At 48.0% G+C, this 27,603-nt stretch overlaps 1 protein-coding gene across 1 annotated transcript in view; it reads left to right on the plus strand.

Annotated features, from left to right (window-relative positions):
• Positions 1-1,783: 1,783 nt before the first annotated feature.
• ANKRD42 (ankyrin repeat domain 42) overlaps positions 1,784-27,603 on the plus strand; it is a 428,468-nt gene continuing 402,648 nt past the window's right edge. Inside the window, exon 1 of the mRNA XM_086933250.1 lies at positions 1,784-1,962. Within this exon, the coding sequence (XP_086789376.1) occupies positions 1,935-1,962 (28 nt within the window). The 5' untranslated portion in view covers positions 1,784-1,934. The remainder of the gene's footprint in view (positions 1,963-27,603) is intronic.

Below are 27,603 nucleotides of genomic sequence, written 5' to 3' on the forward strand. Positions count from 1 at the left end.
CACCACCACACTACTCAGGGACACCACCACACCACTCAGGGACATCACCACACCACTCAGGGTCACCACCACATCACTCAGGGACACCACTACATCACTCAGGGACACCACCACATCATCACTCAGGGACACCACCACACTACTCAGGGACACCACCACACCACTCAGGGACACCACCACACCACTCAGGGACACCACCACAGCACTCAGGGACACCAATACAGCGCTCAGGGACACCACCACAGCCCTCAGGGACACCAACACAGCACTCAGGGACACCACCACATCCCTGATGTACACCACCACACCACTCAGGGACACCACCACACCACTCGGGGACACCACCACACATCACTCGGGGACACCACCACATCACTCGGGGAAACCACCACATCACTCTGGGGCACCACCACATCACTCGGGGACACCACCACATCACTCTGGGACACTACCACATCACTCTGGAGCACCACCACATCACTTGGGGACACCACCACATCACTCCGGGACACCACCACATCACTCAGGGACATCACTCAGGGACACCACCACACATCACTCAGGGACACCACCACACATCACTCATGGACACTACCACATATCACTCATGGACACCACCACAACACTCAGGGACACCACCACATCACTCAGGGACACCACCACATCACTCAGGGACACCACCACACATCACTCGGTGACACCACATCACTCGGGGAAACCACCACATCACTCGGGGAAACCACCACATCACTCTGGGAAACCACCACATCACTCGGGGACACCACCACATCACTCTGGGGCACCACCACATCACTCTGGGGCACCACATCATCACTCGGGGACACCACCACATCACTCGGGGACACCACCACCACATCACTCTGGGACACCACCACCACATCACTCTGGGACACCACCACCACATCACTCTAGGACACCACCATCACATCACTGTGGGACACCACCACCACATCACTCTGGGACACCACCACCACATCACTCTGGGACACCACCACCACATCACTCGGGGACACCATCACATCACTCGGGACACCACCACATCACTCGGGGACACCACCACAGCACTCGGGGACACCACCACAGCACTCGGGGACACCACCACATCCCTCGGGGACACCACCACATCACTCGGGAACACCACCACATCACTCTGGGACACCATCACATCATTTGGGGACACCACTACATCACTCGGGGACACCACCACATCACTCTGGGACACCACCACATCACTCTGGGACACCACCACATCACTCGGGGACACCACCACATCACTGAGCCCAACCACATCACTGTCCTTGCTTGCTACCAACAAGCATTGCCATAGCCAATAGCACTCGCATTAGGAAAGTGTAAGCTATTGACTTTGTGAATAACAATGCTATTAATTTATATATTTTCAAAGTCAACATATATTTTTTAAAAAATGTCATTTTCAATACCTATAGCTCACACTTTCCTAATGCGAGACCTATTGCATTGCAAATGCTTGCTTTAGTTGAATGTCACTCATAAGAGCATTGAAACTATGCAGATGTCACACATAACCAATCCGAAAACTTGACAGCTATGCATATCAGTCTCCGGTTCTCTTCAAAGTGTTGGAAATATCGCTGTAACTTTCACCGCAGGTAATAAGCAGTTGTCGCTGCGCTTTTCTGTTTTTGTATATTCCCCAAAACGCTACATACCTCGTATTTTGAATACAAACAAAATATTATTTTTTTAAACAAAAAAAACAGACAACGTACACTACCATCGTCCACCAGAAGTGACGTCTACCATCCCGGAAGTTTACGCCGACTCCATAACAACCGCTCTAGAAGCTGTGGGCGCAACTGGGCTGGCTGACAAGCGTCTCAGCGAATTTACCAGCAGAGGGGCCATTCGGGTGGCAAATCGGTACACACACAATGCCCGCTGCTTCCCTCGTCCTCTCTGGTAAGGAGACGTACATATGCGATGCAACCGCTTTCTTTCCTTTGTTGTAGATACTGAGCTACATTGCACACGACGTACGCCTAACATGGCCCCTATCTGAACGCAAGCATTTTACGTGATAGTGTTTCAGATGTCCAATTTGGTCCCGCCTTAGCAAACTGCGGATTGGTGTAAAATTGAGTGGTGACCAATTAGAAGTCGCGTCCCAAGGTGTTTAAGGCAGACACCTCGGAAGCACAAATAACAAGCACTGGCAAAGCCAATTTTGTTTTAGTTATTTATTTTATTTTATGCATTTTTTTAAAGCGCGGACTTTACCCGAATGTGTCAGAGCACTGTACAATAGAACCAGTTATGTTACATGAGAGAACGGTTACAAAAATGGAACAAACAAAAATAGTGGTGTAATGTAATGCGTGTCTTACTCCACGTGATATTTCACGCGGCGTGTGACCATTCTTGTTAGGGGGCTCGGCTCGTGAAAAGATCACGAGCCGCAGCCCGTGCATAAACTTGTTGTGATATGAATATGTTGTCTCCCGTGCATGGACGGCTGAGATCTAGTCAAGTCAAGTCAAGTCAAAAGATTTATGTAGCGCGCTACATACCCGGAGGGTCTCAAGGCGCTTGAAGAAGGGTGGGGAATTACTTGTCGAATATCCAAGTTTTAAGTTGCTTTCTGAATGCTAGGTGGTTCTGAGTGAGACGAAGGTGAGTGGGGAGTGAGTTCCAGGTTTTAGCTGCGAGGTAGGAGAAGGATCTACCTCCCATGGTGGTTTTGTTGATGCGAGGTACGGTAGCAAGGGCTTGGTTGGAGGATCGTAGCTGGCGGGAGGGGGTGTAGAAGGAAAGTCGTGTGTTGAGGCATTCGGGTCCAAGTTCGTAAAGTGCTTTGTGTGCGTGGGTTAGGAGGCGGAAAGTAATCCTCTTATTGACGGGGAGCCAGTGGAGGTTTTTCAGGTGACTAGAGATGTAGTCTTTACGCGGGATGTCTAGTATGAGTCTGGCTGATGCGTTCTGGATGCGTTGGAGTTTTTTCTGGAGTTTTGCGGTGATACCGGCGTATAGGGTGTTTCCGTAGTCCAGGCGGCTTGTAACCAGTGCATGGGTGACCGTTTTTCTGCTTTCGGTGGGGATCCAGCGAAATGTTTTTTTGAGCATGCGAAGAATGTTGAAGCAAGATGATGAAACGGCGTTGACTTGTCTGTTCATAGAGAGGGAGGAGTCCAGGATGACGCCCAGGTTCCGTGCGTGGTCCGTCGGGATGGGTGCTTTTCCAAGGGCCTCTGGCCACCAAGAGTCATCCCAGGCGGAGGGGGAGGTACCTAAGATAAGGACTTCTGTTTTGTCTGAGTTCAGTTTCAGACGGCTGTGCTTCATCCACTCGGCTACTTCTTTCATTCCTTCATGTAGGTTGGTTTTGGCGGTGTTAGGGTCTTTGGTAAGGGAGAGGATCAGTTGAGTGTCGTCGGCGTAGGAGATGATGTTGAGGTTGTGTTGGCGTGCGATGGCCGCGAGGGGGCTCATGTATACGTTGAAGAGGGTGGGGCTGAGTGAGGATCCTTGTGGTACGCCGCAGATGACTTCAGTGGCCTCTGACTTGAATGGTGGGAGGCGGACTCTCTGGGTTCTTCCGGTGAGGAACGAGGTGATCCATTCCAGTGCTTTTCCTTGGATTCCGATGTTTCTGAGGCGCTGTAGAAGGGTGCTATGGCAGACTGTGTCGAAGGCTGCGGAGAGGTCGAGGAGGATGAGGGCGACTGTGTCTCCATTGGTTGGCCATTGTAACCGTTGGCTTGCCGATGACCAGACGCTCCGTGTATGGGTGGAGTTATTACCTTGGAAATAAACTTCAATTAATTATTCACCTATAAGCCTCCTGTTCCCTTCATCACAAGCAGGCCATAGAATCAAAACAACGCAGGCAAAAGGAACACATAGCTGCCAAGGTTTCAGATTGCCATGTGTGACATTTTCATAACTTTAGTCTAATTATGAGTGACATTTCAAAGACGATGAGTGACACTTTCTCATAAGCAAAATTAAGCAGTGAAGATGAGGGAAACATATACATATAGAAATTACACCAGAGTGTGAGGCTGAGGCACGCTTAGGTAAAAGCCAGGTGTTTAAGTTGGATGAAAAAACAGGGGGGGAGGGTGGAGGTGTCTCTCAAATGTAATAAAGGGTGTAGGTTAAAAACACGCAATGAGAAAAACTGTGTTGGCACATTGTACCGCCCGAGTTGTATTTTGCTGCTTCGGTCATTGCATCCAGATATACAATACAAGAAGTAACATTACTTCTACAAGAAGTCAGGACTATTTAGCTTTATTAGTGCTTATTAGTTGTATAAGATAAATAAACAACAACTATAGCTTAGTTGTTAGTAACATTGAAAATGCTTCCGTTGTGACATGGTGAGACTGTGAAAAAAATACATAACGAGTATCTATGTAGAATTATTTTTTTCATGCTGACAGTAAGGGCAAAAAAAATGAGGAGCCCGACAGACACCGGCCATCTCGGCATCTGCTTTTCACTTTGGCAGGACCCGGCCCACCTAAGCCTTGCTAAACCCTAATAATAATTACCCCAAGCTGAGAGGTCTGCCTAAGGCGGCAAGTGGAGCCGCTATCTGCACAGCCCTGCAGCAGGCACCAGCTCACATCATCAACCGCAGGCAGGCTGTCACAGAGCTACAGCAAGGTTCTGCTGATAGCAACACTCCGGCTCAGCGTTGAAAGCCCTGCCGACCGGCACAATCATTACTGAAAGCCGAGATGGGGGCCACACAACCAGCATGAGGGCCTCAGACTCCATATCCTGCCCCTCCCAGCACCATATTGACAATTTTGTTAAAATGTTGTGGTTAACACTGACAGAGTGGAAAGTGGCTAAAACAAGGAACTGTCTACTTACCATTTTTAGCAGGAACTTGCATGATTGGCACGTCGGACTGTGACTTGCACTGCAACAAGGCTGCTGGGCGCTCATACTACGAGTGAGCTACCCCCACGGCAATCTTCCTTTTACTTCGGTCTAGGCTGCTGCTGTCCTCACGGAGACCTGGCGGAGCTGACCGTGACGGTCAGTCATGGCTCTCCGTACCCGTCACTGCACAATTCTCTCTTGGCCGTCTCTCTCGGAAATTTTAAGTGAATGCTGCGGCCTTGATTATAATGGCCTAAACAGCAGTGTGGCCCAGCCATCCATCGTGCGAGCAACAGCGCTGCCTGCCCCATTCATTTACGGCCGCCTTGGCGCCTTTAAGTTCCTGAACAATAAACTCCCCGCTGAGCGCCCTCGGAGCCAGCAGGAGGATGTTATTGAGATCATGGTCACGGTGCGAGCTGCAGTGTAAGCGGGGCGCACGGCCATCATGGCGCTCAGAGAGACAGCGTCTCGTGCCACGCAGCCTGCACTTGCTAATCCCCCGCCACTTCTGCAGCAGTTGACCCCCTACTTCCTCCGGACGTGAGGGCACTATCGCGGCCGGCACATCCGGATTAATCCCGGCCCCTGGTGCACCACACGGTGATTGACAGCTGAGTATCCGACTCAGAGCAGACCGGCCCCCCTGCAGACTGACAGTGAGGACAGAGTCTGAGTAGCCGTGCTGGCGCCGCCCGCGCCATGATTTGCGCAAATGTTTCCAGGGCAACAACAGAAGCCTCAATCGGACAGCAGGCAGAGACTCAGTTACATTGTAGCGCACCGCTCTCAGAGCTGAGAACTGCAGCAGAGTCAGTTAACTGTTTAGGCACTCGGGCGGCTGGCAGCACCCCTCTCAGAACACAGAGAGAGCCCGGGCACAGGAGCGCCGCTGGCGCGTCTCGCACAGGTCGAAAATGCGTGACAATGCATTTCAGTGCGGTGATGCGGATCACCGCACTGAAATGCGTGAGCGTCACACCTGTTGCGTGACGCTTGGCAGGACTGGGAACACAATATCAAACACAGCAAGCACAGAATGTACAAACAAAAATATAAATATATATGACAATTTTACAATAACTAAAGAACTTCCTGGCGGAGTCTGAGAATGAGGGAATTAGTTCTGAAAGTGTCTTTGGAATAGAAGAGATTTGAGGTCCGCTTTGAAGATCTGAACGGAGGTGATGGCACGGAGCAAAGGAGGAAGCGAGTTCCAGATTCTCACAGCATTACCTGAGAACGATTGCGCCATCAATTTTTTCCTTTTGAAGGAGGGGGGCTCAGGCAGGAACTTTTCCGCGTTCCGAGAAGGTCTTGAGCCTCCTGACAATTTCAGTTTATTCGCCAGATAGCGAGGGGAAAAAGAGTGCAAAGCTTTGTGGGTGATGCACGCCGTTTTGTAAGTAGCTCTAGCCTAGATAGGAAGCCATCGGAGAGAAGACAGGATAAGAGTGATGTGGTCACTTTGTTTGGACCCTGAAATGAAGCGAGCTGCTGAATGGAGGACGGACTTGAGGGGAGAGATTTGGGAAGGCCAGTCAGAAGAGAATTACAATAATCCAGTCTAGAGAGAACTAGCGATTGGACCAAGGTTTTTAGGTCGTTCTCCTGGAAGAACCGACGAATCCCCCATAGAAGGTGCAGCTGATAACGTGCGCTCTTGGCAATGGAGTTGATGTGTGAGATTAGGTTGAGTCTTTTGTCAAGTATGACACCTAAGGATTTAGCGCAGTCAACAATGACGGGTTTACTGTTTAACACCTTGGCTGCTAGGTGTTTTCCCCCCCTGTGCTGGAAATTGCTCTTAGTATGTATTCATGACGAGCTCAGCTCGTCATCAGCACAGCTCAACTGTGCATCATGACGAGCTGAGCTCGTCATCAGCATCGAAAGAGTTAAACAGGAGGCGGGGAGAGAGAGATAGATAAGAGGAGGAATTCCGTTTTGGAGGTATTGAGAATGAGTTGGTCAGCGAACATCCAGTTGTGAATAGAGTTGAGAGTAGAGTTGAGTAGTGAGAGATCATGAGAGGAAGACACCTTACGGTAGATTTGGGTGTCATCCGCATAGAGATGGTAGAGGGTTCCAGATTTGCTTAGAAGGTTCCCTAACGGCTCCAGGTAGAGATTAAACAAAGTGGGAGCAAGGATAGAACCTTGAGGGACGTCTTGACCAACCACCAGTGGAGACGAGAGACTGTTCGCAAACTTGATCATTTGGGATCTGTCCGAGAGGAATGAGGCAAACCATTTGAGTACTGTGCCTTCCACGCCCATTCTCTGTTGAAGAGTGTTAAGGAGGGTGTTCTGATTAACAGTGTCAAAGGCTGCACAGAGGTCAAGAAGAATCAGAAGGCACGATTCCCCCGAATCGAGTATATGCAGCGCATCATCGATCACTCGCAGCAGGGCTGTTTCAGTGCTGCAATTTTGAATAAAGCCAGACTGGAACATGTCAAGGAGATTATTGTCCATAATGTGTTGGGAAAGTTGTTTTGCAACACATTTTTCTGTGATCTTTGAAAGAAAAGGGAGATTGGTGATGGGGCGGAAGGTATTGAGGTTGTTTGCATCAGCAGAGGGTTTTTTTTAGAAGAGGGGAACCCTATCCTGTTTTGAGGACAACTGGGAGGGATCCTTGACTGAGGAAGAGATTAACTAGCCTGGTCCAATAGGAGAGAGTGTTGGTATAGAAATCAATGGCGATGACACTATGTATGGGGTCAGAATAATGGTTCTGTTAGGGGTGATTGGAATTACAGACCCTCTGTAGCCTGTGTTCAGCATTGTGTTCCTTTTTAGCGTTGACATGCACTTTTGAGACGATCCCCGACATGCACTTTTGAGACGATCCCTGACATGCACTTTTGAGACAATCCCTGGCATGCATTGAAAAGGACGTCTCTTACGTGAACCCACGCTTGGCTTACTGACTTTGACGTGACCACGCCCCCTTTACCTAGTGATTGCACTTCGTGCTTCGTGGAAGCTGCGGGAGCCTTGCATCCCGAATTTCTCTCCTGCTCCTGATCCTGATTCCTGTTGGTCGCTCTACAGAGAACTTCCTTCCTTTGTTTCCTATTCCCGATTTCTCCTGTTTCTCTGTTCCCTGCCTCTTTTCTTCCTGGATTGTTTCTGCGTTTCTCGCGCCCTCTCCCTCTCGCGAGGGGTGGCGGTTTTCCGTGCCTTGACCTTTCTACCTTACTCTTCCGGGTGACGCCTCATCCCGGCTTACCCGGTATTTCACGGTGTTTGTGCAAGAGTTGTCCCATCGTGTGTTTGTTTTGTTGTTGGGCGCTTGTCCTGCTCCGTCTTCTGGTTAAGAGCCGGACAGCGCTTTCATTTCCCATTCTGTCTTGTGTGAGTCCGTAACCCTCTGTCTCATGTGAGCCCGTACCACTCCGTCTTTAGTTAAGAGTTGGACGGAGATTATCTTCATTGTTCGTGTTATGTGTAAGCCCGTTCCGCTCTGTCTTTAGCTTAAGAGCCAGACGAGGGTTAATCAACCTGTGTGTAGTGCGTTTCTTTCCCGCTCTGTCTTTAGTTTATGAGCCGGTAGGAATACCACTGATAGTGAGTGTTTGCTCCGCTTCAGTTCTCCATGAGGCCGGGTGAAGCTCCTATCCTACCCACGTTTTTACTGTTACCTCTTGTCTTTGTTGGTCCTTTGCTGCTGTCGGGGTATCTATCCTCCCTGGCGTTTCTCCTCATTGGAGTTTCCTGGTACTACTTCATTCAAGGTCTGGCTCTCACAATTGTGGGGTAAGTGGAACTTCATGCTGAACACATGTATATGGTCTTTTTGTTTTGTTTTATGGTAGTTTAGAAGCACTGTGTATTTCTTGCAGCCTTCCCCCTGTCTCCGAGTCTGCAGCAGCTTCATCCAGCTGGGGGAGAGTGGTGGTACACTCCTTGGATTATTCCCCCCACACTTTTTGGGAGCAGCTGGCTTTGAGTGTGTATATACCCCACTCTTGTCGCTGCTTTTTAAACGTTTGGAGGATTTTCATATTCGCTTCTGTGGAACATTGGCCCCCCTACTAGGGGATCCCCAACAGGTTGGAGGGTTTGGTTTCGAGGATGCATTTGAGGAGATCATCTTGCGAGATGGCGGCAAAGTTCTGCCAAGTGACTAAGGATTTTCGCTCCTCAATGGGGGTGGGGTGGGTGACCTGTTCCAACAGAGATTTTACATTTTGATCAAAGAATATAGAAAACTCAGTTGCTTTCTTTGAAGCATCCTCAGGTTTGATGGTTTGGGGAGAACAATTTGGGTTTTTGATGAGGTCGAAAAGTTTTTTGGATCTGTTTTTAGCTGAATCGAGGAGGGATCTGAAATGTGATGTTTTTTTCCTGGAAAATGTGCTTGTGGTAATTGGATCTTGCTGGTTGGAGGTGGATGGAGATTGTCTCCAATGTTTCTCCTTTAGTCATAGAGAGCTTAATTGAACCAGGAGCTGACGGGGTGGGTCTTTTCCTTTTGCTTTGGAGTGGAGCAACCTTGTCGATTTTGACTGCAAGGATTGAGAGGCAATGGGGAGTGAGATCGTTGACATCCGTATTTGGGTCTAGACTAGGAAGTGAACACATAGAGTCCCAAGATCAATGTTTTTTGTGTTGCTTAACCAAGTAGAGGCTCTTTTAAGTTGGCCGAGAGTTATAATGTGCGAGAGGTGAAAACGGAAGGGAATGAGGAAATGGTCTGACCAGTCTACACGGATGGGGGAAGCAGTGGTAAACTGGTCTGATTTTAGAAATAACAAGCTCCAGAATTGAGCCCTTGGTGTGTGTAATTTCCGAACAGTGTTGGACAAGATCGTTAGCTGAGAGAAAGGTTGCAAGCTTGTTGGCAGCCGAGTCTTCCACTGAGCCCCAGTGGAGATTGAAATCACCTAAGAAGATCTCTTTGTCGCTTTGTGAATATTTGTCACTAATGAAGTCGATGAGTTCCTCCATGAAGGAAGAGCAATTACCCAGCGGGTGATAGATGGCATGGAATCTGAAGGGTAAGCCATGATGAACTTGGAGTTCTAGGAAAAGGCATTCAAAAGTGCGAGGATGGTGGGAAAGGCTTTGATTTGAAGGGAGTTTCTGAAGATAATCGCAACACCTCCCCCGATGTTCTGTCGTTTCTGAGGATAGAGTAGTCAGTAGGTATCAAATGAAGTGTGAGAGGAGTCATTAAACCAGGTCTCAGTGAGAGAGAGCATGTTGAGATTGTGGTGGGTGATAGTGTCAGAGATTTCCAGTTTGTGTTTGGTTGCAGTTCTGCAGTTATGGAGCATACAATTTAGCTCCGACGCAACTGTTTTGGTGATGTGAGTGTCTGGACTGATAATGGGGATAGGGATTAGATTCTTGAATGAGGGTGCCCATTGAGGGGGAGTCTGGTAAGGTCTGACGGAAGAGATGGTCTGAATGGTAAATTGAGTAGAATTGTTAGGAAAGGCGAGTGGAGGGGAATTGACGTTGGTAGTCTTGTAGCTAGCCAGTAAGTTGGTGATGTCTGGGGAGGACCGACTGTGGTTGGCTTTATTGAGGCGCGGGAGCAAGGAACTCCTCAGGAGGTTATTCGGGGAGGGGGATATCTTAGCACATAAGAGTGATGATAATAATAATAATAATAATAATAATAATACTTTATTGTATAGTTAGTAAAAACCATTACAAAGTATAAATACGACAATATACTAAAACACAGAAAGTTTACACTGCTCTGCGAATGATAAAAAAGTTATTAAGATGAAAAAGTCTTTCAAATTTGAATATTAACATGTTCCAGATTCAAGACTTTGCCAGTATTCTTTGGTTTTTCTCAAAAATGTCAATGAATTTGACTGCCCTGCAAATGAGTTGCGGATCTACTGAGCATAACATTTGTATGATCGCAGACCGGCAGGTACGTATTCCATATTCCTTAAACTTGGTTTTTAACCCACTCCGACGTTCCTGGATCAGAGCCGGGCAAATACAAATCAGATGGATAAAGTCTTGTCTTCCTGCGCCACATAAACCGCATCCGTCACATTCTTGGGACTTCCACTTTGGTGTCTCGGCATTTGTTGGAAAGTTACCCAGCCTTAAATTGAGGTATTTACGTTTGATGAAAGGCGAGAAAGCAAGGTAGGCTGCCGGTACTAATTTTTTATAAGATTGAATTGTCATCCAGGCATGGGACCGACGACTGAAGGTTATTTTATCGTCGAGCAACGAATGCCTGTTGGCAGCCTTCTTTACCAACTGTTTAAAGGAAAGTACTGGAAGCTTGGATTCCCAGAGAGTAGTCAAGTCGGTTGATTCTAATGACAATTTAAGGTATTTGGCGTAGTGAGAATTGGGACTTTTGCTAATTGTTTCCCACATAGCACGATGGACCGCTATCTCTTGATTCATCCAGACATTGTACCAAAATTTTATGGTCTCGTACTTTTTCAGCAGTATTTGGGATTGCAGACCAAATTCAAGCCTTACTTGTGCGGGTGATGCGTTTCTTGGTAATGCAAATACTTGCTTGTAGATTTTCATTTGTGCTTTGTCCAGAAGTTGTGCACTCTTGCCATGATGTAATACGCGCCCATAAGCTATTGTTGGGAGTAACTTAGCTTTCATTATTGTTAGCAAGGGGGAGACCAAAGGACCTTTAAGTTTGGTCGCTAGGGTACTAAAGGCGTGCAATAGTATTGTGCCCTTCTTTTCCATGCTATTAAATTGCATGCTGAAATCGAGACGCTTGTCCAGTAGTATCCCGAGATACTTGTAACTTCCAACCGCTTCTAGTTTAACATTGTCTATTGAGAAGGTTGGTGGCACTTTGTGTCGTCGGGTTATAACCATGATTTTTGTTTTTGTGCTGTTTATTTCTAGCAAATTCTGTTTTGTATAGCGGGTCAATTCGTTTAGAAGACGTTGCAAGCCTATTCTTGTCTGGCTTAGTAGGACCACATCGTCGGCATAGGATAGGTGTGTTACACGGAGATTACCTAGCCGCGGCGGATGAGCATTAGTCCGGTCAAGGCTTACTGTTAGGTCGGCCATGAATAAATTAAAGAGGTGGGGGGCCAAAACACAGCCTTGCTTTTGTCCATCAGAGGTGTTGATCTTCCGGGTTAGCCTCTGTCCATTGTCGATCTTTACCTGCATCCAGGTGTTACTATACAGGTCGATGATCGGCGTTAGGATTGAGTCTGGCAGGCCCTGCTGCTTCAATTTAGTCCATAGTAATTTTCTGGTGACACGGTCGAAGGCCGCCTTAAAGTCAATGAAACAGGTGTAAAGTTCCTGATGGTTTTGGAGGCTTTTTTCACCAATCAAGCATAATGCCATTGCATTTGCCATGGTGCCTGTTCCGCGACGAAACCCTGTCTGGTTTAACGGGATTTTGCTGTTCATATCCGACCATTGTGCTAGATCAGCTAGCACCAGGGATGCGTAGTATTTAGCTTCCGCATCGATCAGGGCTAGTAAGCGATAATTGATTGGATTTTTGTGGTCTCCGCCTTTATAGATGGGATTGATGATGGCACCCCTCCAGCTTTCCGGGACCCGACCTGAGTCGCTAATTGACCGAAACAAGAGATTAAATTTGCATGCCCAGAACTTGGGGTCCTCTTTATAGATTGCCTGCGGGATGCCGTTTGGTCCCGGCGCACTCTCTTGCTTGCCTTTCTTGATTATTAGTAATATTCGGCGATCGTCATCTGTCCACATTGGTTGACCCATATCTTCCTGGCGGTAGATCATGCCATTAGTGCTAGAAACAGCCATGCTTTCCTGGTCCATTGCTCTTGATGTTTCGGATGCCGTTATTGACGTTATAATCTGGTGTGCCGATGGTTTTGTCGAGAATGTGTCGACTATGTGTTGGGCCCAGTCGTTTTCATTGATGCATGTCATACTTATAGGTTTTGCTGTTCTATTAATGGAATTGACTTGCATCCAGAAAGCCCTGGAGTCTGATATTTTTGTGTTATGCAACAATTTAGCCCAGAAATCATTGGCTTTGCTGCTTTTTTCCATCCATACCAGCTTCTTGTATTGTCTCCTTATCGATCAGACTTCTTGCCAAAGGCTTGATTTTATCTCTGGACCTTGTGCCCGTCTTGTGAGCTTCTGAAGATGTTTCTTCATAGAAAGTGTAGTTTTTGTGAGTTTGGTATCGGACATAGGATAGGTCTCCCTTTTAGCATTGCTACTGGACCTTGGTAACTTTTCCAGGAAGTCAGACCAGGTTTCTGAGCATAAGTCTTTCTCTGCGATAGATGTTTTAAATAATTTCTTAGCGTCCAACGCTATTTGAGGCAGTGTGTTGCTCGTCCACTTTAACCGCTGCAGGTTAATTGTAGAGATTATGCCTGGCATGGTTGGCGCCTTTACGTACCTAGAAGAATTCAGTTTCATCTCGATATGTTGCATTGAATGATCACTGTCTAGTGAGCAGATAATTTGGAATTTTTTAATTAGACTCAGCAGGGGTAGTGTTACCAATGTATAATCCAAGATGGAACTTGTATTATGGCCTATATAGGTTGCGGCAGGGGGTTTGTCGTGAATGGCTCTACCGTTTATTACCCGTAGGCCAAGGCGTTCAAAGTCCCACATCAGCTGCCTACCCACTTTATCTTTCTTCATGACCGATACAATCTCCTACATTTCGTTTGCTACTGAGATGCTGTCCTCATCTTCCGGTTGATGTAAAAGGTTGGTGTTGAAATCACCCGTAACGATAATCTCCCAGCTTGGTTGTTCAAGGCGGGTGTTGGTTACAACATTAACAACACGTTGGAAGAGTTCTTTTTTGGCTGATTTTTTCGGGTGGGCGTATAAATTAATTAGGATGATTGTTCTCGTCTTGCCTTTTGTTGTGCTCTCCAGTTTAATGATTTGCATATCTGCTGCTGATACATCCATTTGCGAGGCGTTGATCTTCAGTGCAGTGGATACATATATTGAAAGTCCCCCCCCTTGCGCGCCCATAGCGCTGGGGACGCGTCACACTTTCATGGAAACATAGTCTTCCTGGTAAGTCAATTGGTTCCATTGTCCACGTTTCCTGAAGTGCTATGATGTCATATTGGTCCCAGGTAGCTGTTTTTCTACTATGGTTTAAGATGTTTTTCGCTCCTGCGATGTTCCAGGAGAGTAACTTTATTAGGATTTCTTTGGTCTTGCCTGCCTCGCAGTGGGTTCAGTTACCATTAATGCCCAGTGCCTGTCTCTGGTGATTGTTGATGGGAGTTTCCGCACCCCTGGCACCCTGTAGTACTGAATGAGTGGTTCGATTTTTGCAGTCAGCTCTTTTGTCAGATGGAGCTCTTTTCCCACATCTTCTTATCAGGGGTGACGGATAGCCCTTTTTTGTTTCTTCTTTCAGCGTGATTCCCCACTCTTCGAATTTACGCCTTTCAGTTAGAATGCTCTTTACCACTTCTACATTCCTCCAGGTGGCACATGTGCCTTCCCTAGCCCCATTGTCCCCTAACGTGATGAATTCAATTGATAGTAAATCGGCGGATGTTAGGTGGCTTGGGCTTGGGATGGTAGATGTCAGATGGAGAATATTCCCTCGATTTAAGAGGTCTTGTGTGCCTTGGGGCTCGTAGTTGGGAATAAAAAGTATCTTTCCTGCTGTGACTGGTTGCATCTCAGTAGGTCGGTCACTGCTACTCTGTACTTTTTCATTTGATGAGGGTTTTGTAGACTTGTGATCGTCGTAATCCTTTGCATTAAGATGGAGATATTGCGCTATTTGATTATACGCATCATTCTGAGTTTGTGTGAGTGGCATACTCGCCATGGCCTTTACTTCCCGGCATGATCGTTTGAAGCCAGCGTGTTCTGGGTGGTGCCCACTGGTTGCAGTGGCAGACCCGGGGCATGGTCCTATCCTTTCCACATTTGCGATTTCTGTAGTTTGTTGCATACCATTGTTGACTGTAAATATCGTGAGTTGTATTTGATCGTGCATATTTCTATCCGCCTTAGTTCTTACTTGCCTATTGATCTTTTGGTCACTTTTCTCTGAGGTTTGATTATCGGTCGGTGTAGTGACACTTTTCCCTTCAATTGGGTTATTGCTTGGTATAGTGACACGAATAGAGGGCACTTTTTGATTTTTGTCCGTGCCTTTGACTACAACCCAATGGGGCCCCTGATTGCTTTGTTTATGTTTGTTGTGTTGCTCAATCCTGTTTGCAGGGAGCCTTGTTTCTTCATAAGTGGTGCTCCCTTTTTGGCGAGAGATAGACTCAGTATTTTGCGGCTCATTTGGCAGACTATCTGAAGTTTTATTTAGTTGTGTGGTGTTGCTGGGCCCTTGATCCGTGCTCCAGCCAGTGCCACTTACGGCAGTCATTGAACTAAACAAATCAGTGCTACTGGGGTTCCTGGCTTCTGGAATTTTAGCAAGAACGACCCCCTCTGTATGCGTAGATTTTTTTGATGTTGTCAGTTGGGTCATGTCCTTAGGGCTTGTGTTTAATAGCATTTGTCCCTCTTCTGGGTTTTTCCGATTTTTGTGTTCTTTTTCTGTCCCGAGAGATGACTGGTATATCCCCTCTTTAATGTTGGGGTCCTGTTTTAGTGTCCTTTTTCCCTGATTAAAGATAGGGAAAGTAACCAACATCTGCTTATTTGCAGGTGGGCAATTTGGCAGCTGATTTCTGTTTTTTCTTGCCCGTTTTTTTTGCCGCTTGGTTAGACCTTTCGGGTCGTTTGGATTTCTTACCCCATCTTGGTTTGAATGCTCTATTCCTAATAGTTTGGAACCATTGTTTTGTATGATAAAAGGCGTTGCACCTATTATTTTAGGTTCCTCTATTATATTGTCAGATATCGTTGTTAGTTTGTTTTGTTTGTTTTTTTCCACTGCTATTTGTCGTGCTGATTCGTCTGCTTGGTCTGCATTAAATTTAACTGGATATTCCTTTTGTGTGCTCTTGCAATTTCCGAGGGAAATAAGGTCACATCCGAGTGGTGTACTGTTGTTACTCTGGTTAGCGTGCTTGCATTCCTGTAGTATGTCTTTAAGAATTGATGGCAAATCCTTTAGTTTTTCCAATATTGGATGGCAGGTGCATGACTGGAATGCTGCCCACGATCGGATTTGGTCCTTAATGATGTTGGGAATGCTGGCCATGATGTCTAACTTTTTATTTATGTTAGATATGTGTTCCGCCATTGTACTCATTAAATGTATCTGAATGTCGAGTTTATCTGACTGCATATTGAGAGTTTTAATAGAGGTTTCCAATATGCACCCCAGTGCACTGTGCAATGTAATTATAGATTCCAGGTTTTCGTTAATGTCGTGCCCTATTTCTTGCCGTTGTTGGCCCCCTGTATTGCAATTGGAGAAAAATCCCTGTGGAACTTGCTTTATGGATGTTGTGTCTTTCTGCCGCACTTTAATTTTTTGCCGTATTTCGGGACATAGTTCGGGGTTTTTTGTGGTTGCTACATCAGCACCAGCCGAAACACTTGAGATCTCTATTATTGAAGGTTCCGTTTGAGCATCAACGTCAATCACTTTTGGTAAATCTATTAGTGCATTAATGTCCATGTGGAGCGGGGGTTAGGGCGGGCTGGAATAACAGGCGTGGAGGCCGTATGAAGTGCGCTATGATTAGCGAGAACTTTATTGGTTATACAGAAACTGAGGTCAGGAGGTACGGTTGTCCGGGTAGAAGTCCAGGTGTGGGTGGAGGGATGAGGTTCCGGGAAGGTGTCGTCGGGAGGTCCGCCGCTGGGCTGAGGTCGTCTTTCCGTGGTGTAGGAAACGGTGAGCCCGTGCCCCGCCGTAACTCTCCTCCGAGTTACGGCCGCTCTCCAGCAACCTCCTGAGGACGCCACCAGTCCTCACACCAAACGTCTTCTTCGTCTTCTTCTTTTCAGGTCTTCGTTTCTTCTCTGCTTTCCGCTGCTGGTTCTCCACGTTCTGCTAACTCCTGCCACGAGTCCGCTGCTGGGAACCTCGAGTCCTCCGAGACGCCAGCTTTTCTACCCTCCAGCCGGAGTGCGGTTGAATGACTTCCGGGGTCAGGTGGAGTCACTTCCGGTTCTTCGTTACCCTCCACACTTCCGGGATCAGGAAGGGTTGCTTCCGGTCCACCATGTACCGGTGTTACCGATGGTGCCTGTGGGGAGACAGAGAGAGGAGTAGTTCCGAAGGCATTAGAGTCACTTGCTTTACAACAGTAAACGGACCCTGCCACTGTCCTAGTAGCTTATGGTCCGAAGAGGGGATGAGCAATAGAACCTGATCTCCTGGAACAAAGGACCGCACTTTGGTTCCCTTATCATATTGGGTTTTCTGGGTAGACTGAGCTGCCAAGAGATTCTGTCTCACGATCTCCCTGATTTCTCCTAAGTGTGTCTTGAGATTATCTACGTACTCAGGAAGAGGACGGGTTCGGTCAGGCTCTGCTTCCCAAGCCTCGCGAGCCATATCCAACAGTGTCCTGGGTGCTCGGCCATATAACAGTTCATATGGGGAGTAGCCAGTACTGCTTTGAGCCTTGCAGCGAATGGCAAAAAGGGCGAGGGGAAGCATTTCCTCCCAACGTTTACTCTCAAGCCCCAACAGTTTTTTAGAGTGGTTTTCACTCAGGGTTGCGTTATACCGTTCTACTAACCCGTCTGTTTGGGGGTGGTAAGCGGAGGTTCTTATTTGCTTGATCCCCAGGGTAGAACAGACTTGGCGCATGAGAGAGGAGACAAAGGGTGTACCCTGATCGGTTAATATCTCCCGCGGAAATCCTACTCTAGAAAAGATGGAAATGAGGGCTTAGGCTATGTTCTGAGTGGTAGGTTGACGAAGAGGTACTGCTTCAGGGAACCGGGTAGCATAGTCCACTAACACTAGAGCATACCTACATCCACTCCTGGATGGTAAGAGAGGACCTATAAGGTCCATTCCCACTCTGGAAAAGGGGACGTCTATGAGAGGGAGAGGTTGGAGGGGAACCCTGGGAGGCCTATATCGACTGGTCTTCTGGCACACCGGGCACTCCCGGCAATAACGTTTAATCTCTGCATATACTCCTGGCCAGTAAAACTTCTCCAATATTGCTTCACCAGTTTTTTCGTCGCTAAAATGTCCACCCAGTAAGTGGCTGTGGGCCAGAAAGAGTACCTTCTCTCGAAACAGTCCAGGAATAACTAGCTGGGCGTTTGTCTGGGCTCCTCCCTTCCTATATAGGAGTCAAGTCAAGTCAAGTCAAAGAAACTTTATTCGGTGATTAAAAAACACCATAAAAGCACATTCATATTTACACAGTAAAAAGTCATTAAACGTTTCAGGGTTCTTTGTACAGTGAATTTACAAACCATAAATACAACAATATAGCCATAATTAACACTTAAAAGTTAGAATAAAACATTTCAGTCTTCTCCTCTAGTAAGCCTTAAACGAAGTGCTACCTTAATAAAGTTCATAATGCTACACAGTATTAAGGGTTCTTCAGCTTTCTGTAAGAATACTAGTGCCTCCCTAGCGTGAACCAAGTTAACTTGTTTCAAGATATTTACAAGGTATCTCACTGTCTTTTTACACCCTTCAGCCTCATCTCTGCGTAGGTTTTTCCGCTCTAGGAAAATTCTCCCTACATGCAGTTTATTCTGGGCTACAATAGTTTCAGGGTGAGTAAAGAGGTTCCCAAAACCTAGCTCCTCTAGAGTATTCTTCACATAAAGGAGCCAGGGGATGCACATACACTTGTCCCTCCTTAGGCAGTCCAATAAAATTTCTCTACTAAGTGTCGCATCAGGATTGACCCAAGTTTTTATCCAAGCGATAATAGGCCTCAATTTTATCTGATCTTCTATATATGGTCTCCCTAGTTCCCTATGGGCAATCAAACCAGCAGTACTTTGAGGTACCCTCAAGAGTGATTTCAGATATTTATTTTCTTCTCGTTGGATGCTAGTGGTATTGACAAAGCCCCATACTTCTGCCCCATGGGAGCATGATACAGAGCTATACAGGTTTAGCACCTGTTCCGGGGACCATCTTCCTAGCCTCCTGCCATAGCTAGCAATTGCCCCATTAGATGCTATCATTTTACCACAGCGTTCCTCCTCCAAGGTATCAAACCGCAGGGCACCATCAAATGTTACACCAAGGTAGGGAAACGTTTTAACCTCTTCCACAATGTGGCTCCCTATTTTGTATGTAAATTTAGAGGTGTTTTTTTTCCCCGCCAGGAGCACATAGGATTTACTCAGATTTACAGAGAGGTCCAAGGCACTCATGAACCTAACAAATCCGTCAATCAGGGTTTGTAGGCTCCTCGGTGTGCGTGCGATCAGTACCGCGTCATCTGTATAAAGCAGAACAGGAATATGACGCGACCCAACCCTTGGGCAATCTACCTTCAGACCTAACAGGAACTGCTCCAAATTATTAATATAAAGGGAAAACAAAAAGGGAGCAAGAATGCAGCCTTGTCGGACTCCACTCATACAGGGAAAGGAACTAGTCAGTCCCCCCTCCCTATTAAAGCGGACCTTGGCGGTGGTGTCACTATGCAATTCCCTCAATATATTAATTAGACCACTCTCTATCCCCATACTAAACATCATGCCCCACAGTATATAGGAGTCCATTCTTGGTGAAAAAATAAGGACCTACTTGCAATGGGTCCTCATTGGGGAGAGCACGCCCCCAGGCGTCTTCTTGCTGTGCAGCTCGAAACTCTCGATCCGTTTCCCACGGATGTGGGTCTACCTGAGCAGGGCAAGCCAGGGAGAAGTCTATTTTTTCCTTTTTCTTTTGAGTTTTGGACTTCAAAGGTTTAGGGAAGTGTTCTGAAGCAGGGGAGTCACGTGAAAAAGGTGCTTCAGACCACCATCTCTTCAGTGAGTCAGTAGTGTCCTGTAGGAGGTTCGGAAGACCACTATAGTCGCTACCCAGGATAGCTTGTTCAGGTAGATTGGGTACAAGTCCGACTGTTAGGGGGCTCCCTTTATTGCTGGGATGTTGGACATATACTCTGGCGGTCGGGTAGCATTTGGTATCGCCGTGGACACACTTGATGGCCACGGTTCCCTATTACAGGTTCCAAAGAGTGGGGTAGGTCTTGTGGTCGCAGGACACTATGTCGGCACCCTGTGTCGGCAAGGGCCATCATCTGGTGTCCGTCGATCTGTACAGGACAACGGAAGGGTGGAGGGGTAGCTTCTGTAGTGAGACACACATAGTTCTTAGCCACGCCTATTTCCATCGGCTCCTCTTTCTGTGGGCAAATGCGCGCTATGTGTCCATACCCGCCACAATGATAACACTGTGGACCGGGTTGTGGTGGCCTAGGCATGACCGGATATGGTAGTAAGGGCACTGTGTCGGGTTTTCGGACCGGTAGAGGAGGTCTTGGTGGCCGTGTATGGCTGCCATGTGGTGAGCGGGTGGAGTGTTCTTCTTTTCCGCGTTGGGACTCTTGTGCTCGGTTATAGGCGCTGGCGATTTCCACCGCACTATCGAGAGTAAGTCGGGCGTGTTGACGCACCCACTTCTGTGTAGCTGGGTGTAGAGATGCTAGGAACTGTTGTAAGTAGATTTTGGCTAGTATCTCTTCTTTGCTGGATGTTGCAGGTTTTAGCCACCGGTTGGCCAAGTCTTTTATCCGAAAAGACAACGCTCTGGGATTCTCTTGGGGTCCTTCCTTAGCCTGACGAAGGCGAACCCTATATGTTTCGTCGTCGATCCCAAGACGTTCCAAAATACAAGTTTTGATATCGTAAGGGGTCTGTCCCTGTATATTTGCCTGTTGGTAAGCCGCTTGTAGTTCCCCTGTTAATAGGGGACCGAGGTAATGACCCCAATGGTCGGCCGGCCAGGCTGCGGCCTGAGCCAGGCGCTCAAAGTTCGTAAAGAAGAAATCGGGATCCTCACCAGCTACATATTTTTGCAGTACTACAGAGGGAAGAGAGGCCATCGGTCTTTGTTGCCCCATTACGGTTGTAAGTTTCTCAAGAGTTTTGTCCTGGGCTGTGCCCTGACCCTTCAGGACGTCATACAGTTGCCCCCGGTCATCTTCTGCGGTCTTGAGGAACTGTTCCATTAACTTTCCCAGCTGTTCCTGGCCTTCTGCGAGTTGTTTGACCGCGGCCTCCATGCTTCCGGGCAATCCCACTTCTGACACCAACTGTGGAGCGGGGGTTAGGGCGGGCCGGAATAACAGGCGTGGAGGCCGTATGAAGTGCGCTATGATTAGCGAGAACTTTATTGGTTATACAGAAACTGAGGTCAGGAGGTACGGTTGTCCGGGTAGAAGTCCAGGTGTGGGTGGAGGGATGAGGTTCCGGGAGGGTGTCGTCGGGAGGTCCGCCGCTGGGCTGAGGTCGTCTTGCCGTGGTGTAGGAAACGGTGAGCCCGTGCCCCGCCGTAACTCTCCTCCGAGTTACGGCCGCTCTCCAGCAACCTCCTGAGGACGCCACCAGTCCTCACACCAAACGTCTTCTTCGTCTTCTTCTTTTCGGGTCTTCGTTTCTTCTCTGCTTTCCGCTGCTGGTTCTCCACGTTCTGCTAACTCCTGCCACGAGTCCGCTGCTGGGAACCTCGAGTCCTCCGAGACGCCAGCTTTTCTACCCTCCAGCCGGAGTGCGGTAGAATGACTTCCGGGGTCAGGTGGGGTCACTTCCGGTTCTTCGTTACCCTCCACACTTCCGGGATCAGGAAGGGTTGCTTCCGGTCCGCCATGTACCGGTGTTACCGATGGTGCCTGTGGGGAGACAGAGAGAGGAGTAGTTCCGAAGGCATTAGAGTCCATATCGGTCCGCTGCCCCCTCGAGGTAATGGTTGACCCTTCACAGTCCACTTCCTGGTTCATTCCACTGGATATCTGAACTTGGTTGTTACTTGGTGACTCCCTGATTGGAGAGTTTTTTGTACACCAACCGATTGATGTTGCTCCCTGGTCCTCCTTTACGATGATGATTGCTTTGTTGGGTATTTTTAATCCCTCAAAATTGCTTTCGGTTGCTTCCTGGTCCTCCTTTTCGGTGGTGAGTGATTTACTGGGGATTTTCAATCCCTCCAAGTTATTTTCGGTTGTATGGATATCCGAGCAGGCTTTTTGTGTTGTAGTTCTTCCTTTATTAAGTGTAGGTACTTGAGGCGCCCAGCAGGGGTTAAACTCCTTTGTCTTTGTCTTGTCTATGGCTTTATCCCTTACAGGGGTCATGCGTGAGTCCAGTCTTGGGGTTGAGTGACTGTATGGAGGCACCTTGTATGCTAATTCATACATACTATTGTTGTAACAATCCTCGTTATCAGGTTGGGCCGGGTGACTTCCCGTTATTGTTTGCTCTTGATTTATGGCATTGGTTGATAGTGGTAGTGTTACGGAAGTTCTTTCGCCTTTGTTCTCTTTTTTGTTAGGTGAGCTACTTGTTGCGTGTCTTTCATCGTGGCAGTCCGTGGCATTGATTGATCCTGTATGGGTTGTTAATTGTTTCTCTTGTCCTTACCTTTGAATTGAGTCGTGCTTTTTATTTTCCTTGTGCACCTGGGCTTGAATTTGAAACATATTTTCTCCAGGGTGGCATCCGTACACTTGGGTATTTCCTCTATTCCATTGGCCCTATCTACATTGGTGTTTAAGACGCTCAGAGGAGTCCTTGTGTCTATTGGCCTTATATCTACTTTTTTTGGTGACATTGGTTTTTGCAATCCATTTGGTGTTATCGGCATTGCATAAATAGCTGTCATTGGGTCTTTCAGGAAAGTAAATTTGCCGGTTGGGTTCATGTTGCTGAAAATTGAGTATACAGAAGGTATTAATGGTGCGGCCGCACTTCCCTCGGCTGGGTTAACGGGGGGTTTGGTTTTGGCCTTTGCTCTTTTCCTTACATTATTGGGTGGGTTTGTCCGTGTTTTCCCAGACCTCATCCCCCTTTTGTCTTTTACCACCTCCGCTTTACTTCCCGCTCCACCTCCCAAGCCTATCTGCCCCCGTCTGAGTTTGGGCAGCTGCCGTCAGGGAGATAGCGAGGTGTTGTTGCGGTAGGTGGCGGGATGACTGCTCTCTCTGGTATTAGGATAGTACTCGTAGCCAATTTTTTGCCAGGTATGTGATGGTATGTAATGGAGCTCAGTCCCCCAAGCATACACTTTTAACACACTGTTAGACTGACCCAGCAGTTAATTAGCTTTATCAAATTTTTTTTCTTTTTTTAAAATGCCGGTAGACAGTTTTTTGCCAAGCAGGTAATGGAGCTCTAGCGTGTGCTGTTTAATACTTCCTCAAATAGCAAAGCAATGCATTAGTTTCCAAAAATATCAATCCCGTATTGAAAACGTTTTTCATGTTATGCTGGCCAGCATAACATGAAAAACTAATGCATTGCTTTGCTATTTGAGGAAGTTTATTTAACATTGTACGCTGGAGCTCGAAGAGACAATTACTGAAATGATGTATATATTGTTCAGTTACAGGCCCTTGAGGAAGAGCTCAACTGAGCTTGAAATGCATCAGACGGAACAACATAAGACAAACAAATCAGCAAAATTAACCTCATAAGCATAAACTTCAAAGAATGTTATTTAATATACATCCTTCCTTGTAAATTCATTACCATATCCTTTTCGCAATAATACAATTCAAAACATTTCATGATAAGCCCAGAAAAAGGGGGGTGGGGGGGGGGGGGAAGGTGAAGAAAGGAAAATTGTGCAGCATAGGTTTAAATTAGTCATAAAGGAATAGCATAATATGTGGTCTCATCAATATTTGAACATATAGTGCCACACTGGATATATATACATTATCATATATCAACTCATAGGTTGAGAAAATCTTATCCTGTAATAATCAGGCACAGTCCACAAGTATTCAGTTTGCCCACAGGTAAGAAAGGATAACAGTATGTCGACGTTTCGACCCCAGTTTCGCAGGCAACGGTATTGCCCTACAGCGGGGTCTTCCTCAGGACGGGTGGTGGTGGGGTGTGGGAGTACAAAAAGGGGCACCTACACGAAGCACGGTGAATCTAGCGGCTCCGTCTGAAACTGATGTTGGGCCAAGGGCTCCTATTGCCAAGAGAGCGTTATCCTATTCACGCGGCAGTGATCCTAGGTGCTGTTTATGCATGGGAACGCTTCTATTCATGACAGAAAACTCACATCATATATGAGGGTGAAACAAAAGGAGCCAAAACAATTTGCTGGCAGTGACTTCTTGCTTCCAAATCGCTAATCGGGAAAACTGCCTTTAAATAAGACCTCCTAGGTTCGTTTATATATCCGAAAATCGAACAAAGCGGGAAAGCTCCTCGCTGTCCATCCGTGTACCATTTAATTTAATGACTTGCCGCGCGCCATGGAGCGGGTTGAGCGGTGTCTTTTAAACAATCCCCTTCAAAGTTCACTCGGGTTTCCATTCAAGGATGCGTGCAGAATCCTCCGCATAACAGCACACCGTTTACTCTAGTGACCTGACGCGAGGCCAGGGGCGGGATATATCGATATCATATAAACGAACCTAGGAGGTCTTATTTAAAGGCAGTTTTCCCGATTAGCGATTTGGAAGCAAGAAATCACTGCCAGCAAATTGTTTTGGCTCCTTTTGTTTCACCCTCATATATGATGTGAGTTTTCTGTCATGAATAGAAGCGTTCCCATGCATAAACAGCACCTAGGATCACTGCCGCGTGAATAGGATAACGCTCTCTTGGCAATAGGAGCCCTTGGCCCAACATCAGTTTCAGACGGAGCCGCTAGATTCACCGTGCTTCGTGTAGGTGCCCCTTTTTGTACTCCCACACCCCACCACCACCCGTCCTGAGGAAGACCCCGCTGTAGGGCAATACCGTTGCCTGCGAAACTGGGGTCGAAACGTCGACATACTGTTATCCTTTCTTACCTGTGGGCAAACTGAATACTTGTGGACTGTGCCTGATTATTACAGGATAAGATTTTCTCAACCTATGAGTTGATATATGATAATGTATATATATCCAGTGTGGCACTATATGTTCAAATATTGATGAGACCACATATTATGCTATTCCTTTATGACTAATTTAAACCTATGCTGCACAATTTTCCTTTCTTCACCTTCCCCCCCCCCCCCCACCCCCCTTTTTCTGGGCTTATCATGAAATGTTTTGAATTGTATTATTGCGAAAAGGATATGGTAATGAATTTACAAGGACGGATGTATATTAAATAACATTCTTTGAAGTTTATGCTTATGAGGTTAATTTTGCTGATTTGTTTGTCTTATGTTGTTCCGTCTGGGACCCCTTCTCATATACCATTGATTACCCAGGTCCCAGTACTAGTGGGTTGACCCATTTATTATAATATTGAAATGCATCAGGCATCATTCTGGATTCATTTGTAAACTGATGGAAATGTTTTCAAAAGACTGTATTATTTTGTTTAAAAATAATGTTCATTGAATGAATAAATCTGTTTAATAGATTGGTTATGAAACCCAGAAAATTTACGTGCAGAAGTTTAATTTTGTGTTCTAAAACTTTGGTGAGATTGTTCATATAGGTGAAACCTTTTAGATTTGGCAATTCTCTGGGTGGAGGGTGGGATATGATTGTTTTTATTATAGAGATATAAGTAGGCAGATGTTACCTGCATTGATTCCCAATATAATACTGTAGATCAGGGGTACTCATAGTACGGCCCGCGGGCCGGTGGTGGCCCGGCAAGCCTTCCTTGGCGGCCCGCGGACCTTGCAGACAATCGTACCTGTGCTAAAAAAATTATTTATTAGTGTTCGCAAACACCGCCGCAGCAGCGCTTGACTCAGACTGATAATCACTGCTCCCCCGGCCCCCACAGAGCAGAGGCTTTGTTGTATTTCACCTCTTAGCGCCCCTGCATCTCCACTCTGACAATCACTTCTCCCCTGGCCCCCACAGAGCAGAGTGGAGATGCAAGGGCGCTAAGAGGTGAAATACGACAAAGCCTCTGCTCTGTGGGGCCGAGCGAGCGATGATTGTCAGAGTGGAGATTCAGGGGCGCTACAACAAGGCCTCAAAAACATGTAAATGGTCTTTTAAAGACCTGCCAAGTACTTTGGCGCGGCTGTCGGTATCAGCCTTCAGCCCGGGCTGAGACAGCTTCCTCAGCGCGCACACACAGACAGCTGCACACACACACACACAGTGAGATGACAGAGGGGGAGGGAGAGGGAGGGCAGGAGGGAGAGAGAGATGGAGAGGGAGGGCAGGAGGGAGAGGGAGGGCAGGAGGGGAGAGAGGGCAGAAGGGAGAGAGAGGGCAGAAGGGAGAGAGAGATGCAGAGGGAGGGCAGGAGGGAGAGAGAGGACAGGAGGGAGAGAGCGGGCAGAAGGGAGAGGGAGGGCAGGATGGAGGGCAGGAGGGAGAGAGAGAGGGAGAGGGAGAGGGAGAGAGAGAAGGAGAGGGAGGGAGAGAGAGAGAGGGCAGGAGGGAGAGAGAGGGCAGGAGGGAGAGAGAGATGGAGAGGGAGGGCAGGAGGGAGAGGGAGGGCAGGAGGGGGAGAGAGGGCAGGAGGGAGAGAGAGGGCAGAAGGGAGAGAGAGAGATGCAGAGGGAGGGCAGGAGGGAGAGAGAGGACAGGAGGGAGAGAGAGGGCAGAAGGGAGAGGGAGGGCAGGATGGAGGGCAGGAGGGAGAGAGAGAGGGAGAGGAGAGAGAGATGGAGAGGGAGGAAGAGAGAGGGAGAGGGAGGGCAGGAGGGAGAGGGAGGGCAGGAGGGAAGAGAGAGGGCAGGAGGGAGAGAGAGGGCAGGAGGAAGGGAGGGAGAGAGAGAGATGGGAGAGAGAGAGAGGGTAGGAGGGAGATAGATGGAGAGAGATGTAGGAGGGAGAGAGAGGGCAGAAGGGAGAGGGGAGGGCAGGAGGTAGAGAGGGCAGGAGGGAGAGGGAGGGCAGGAGGGAGAGGGGAGGGCTGGAGGAGAGGGAGGGCTGGAGGAGAGGGAGGGCAGGGAGGGAGAGAGAGGGCAGGAGGAGAGCGAGATGGAGAGGGAGGGCAGAAGGGAGAGAGATGGAGAGGAGAGAGAGGACAGGAGGGAGAGAGAGGGCAGGAGGAGAGAGAGATGCAGAGGGAGAGCAGAAGGAGAGAGAGATGGAGAGGGAGAGAGAGATGGAGAGGGAGAGAAGAGGACAGAGAGGGAGAGAGGCAGGAGGGAGAGGGAGGCAGGAGGGGAGAGAGAAATGGAGAGGGAGGGCAGGAGGGAGAGGGAAAGCAGGAGGGAGAGAGATGGAGAGGGAGGGCAGGAGGGAGAGGAGGGCAGGAGGGAGAGAGAGGGCAGGAGGAGAGAGGATGGAGAGAGAGATGGAGAGGGAGAGAGAGGGTAGGAGGGAGATAGATGGAGAGAGATGGTAGGAGGGAGAGAGAGGGCAGAAGGGAGAGGGAGGGCAGGAGGTAGAGAGGGCAGGAGGGAGAGGGAGGGCAGGAGGGAGAGGGAGGGCTGGAGGGAGAGTGAGGGCAGGAGGAGAGAGAGGGCAGGAGGGAGAGAGAGATGGAGAGGAGGGCAGAAGGGAGAGAGAGGGAGAGAGGAGAGGAGGAGGAGAGAGAGGGCAGGAGGGAGAGAGAGATGCAGAGAGAGCAAAGGAGAGAGAGATGGAGAGGGAGAGAGAGATGGAGAGGGAGAGAAGAGGGCAGGAGGGAGAGAAGGGCAGGAGGGAGAGGGAGGGCAGGAGGGACGAGGAGAAATGAGAGGGAGGGAAGGAGGGAGAGGGAAAGGCAGGAGGGAGGAGATGGAGAGGG

Source organism: Lissotriton vulgaris, chromosome 8 (assembly GCF_964263255.1).
Source record: "Lissotriton vulgaris chromosome 8, aLisVul1.2, whole genome shotgun sequence".
NCBI classification, from domain to species: domain Eukaryota; kingdom Metazoa; phylum Chordata; class Amphibia; order Caudata; family Salamandridae; genus Lissotriton; species Lissotriton vulgaris.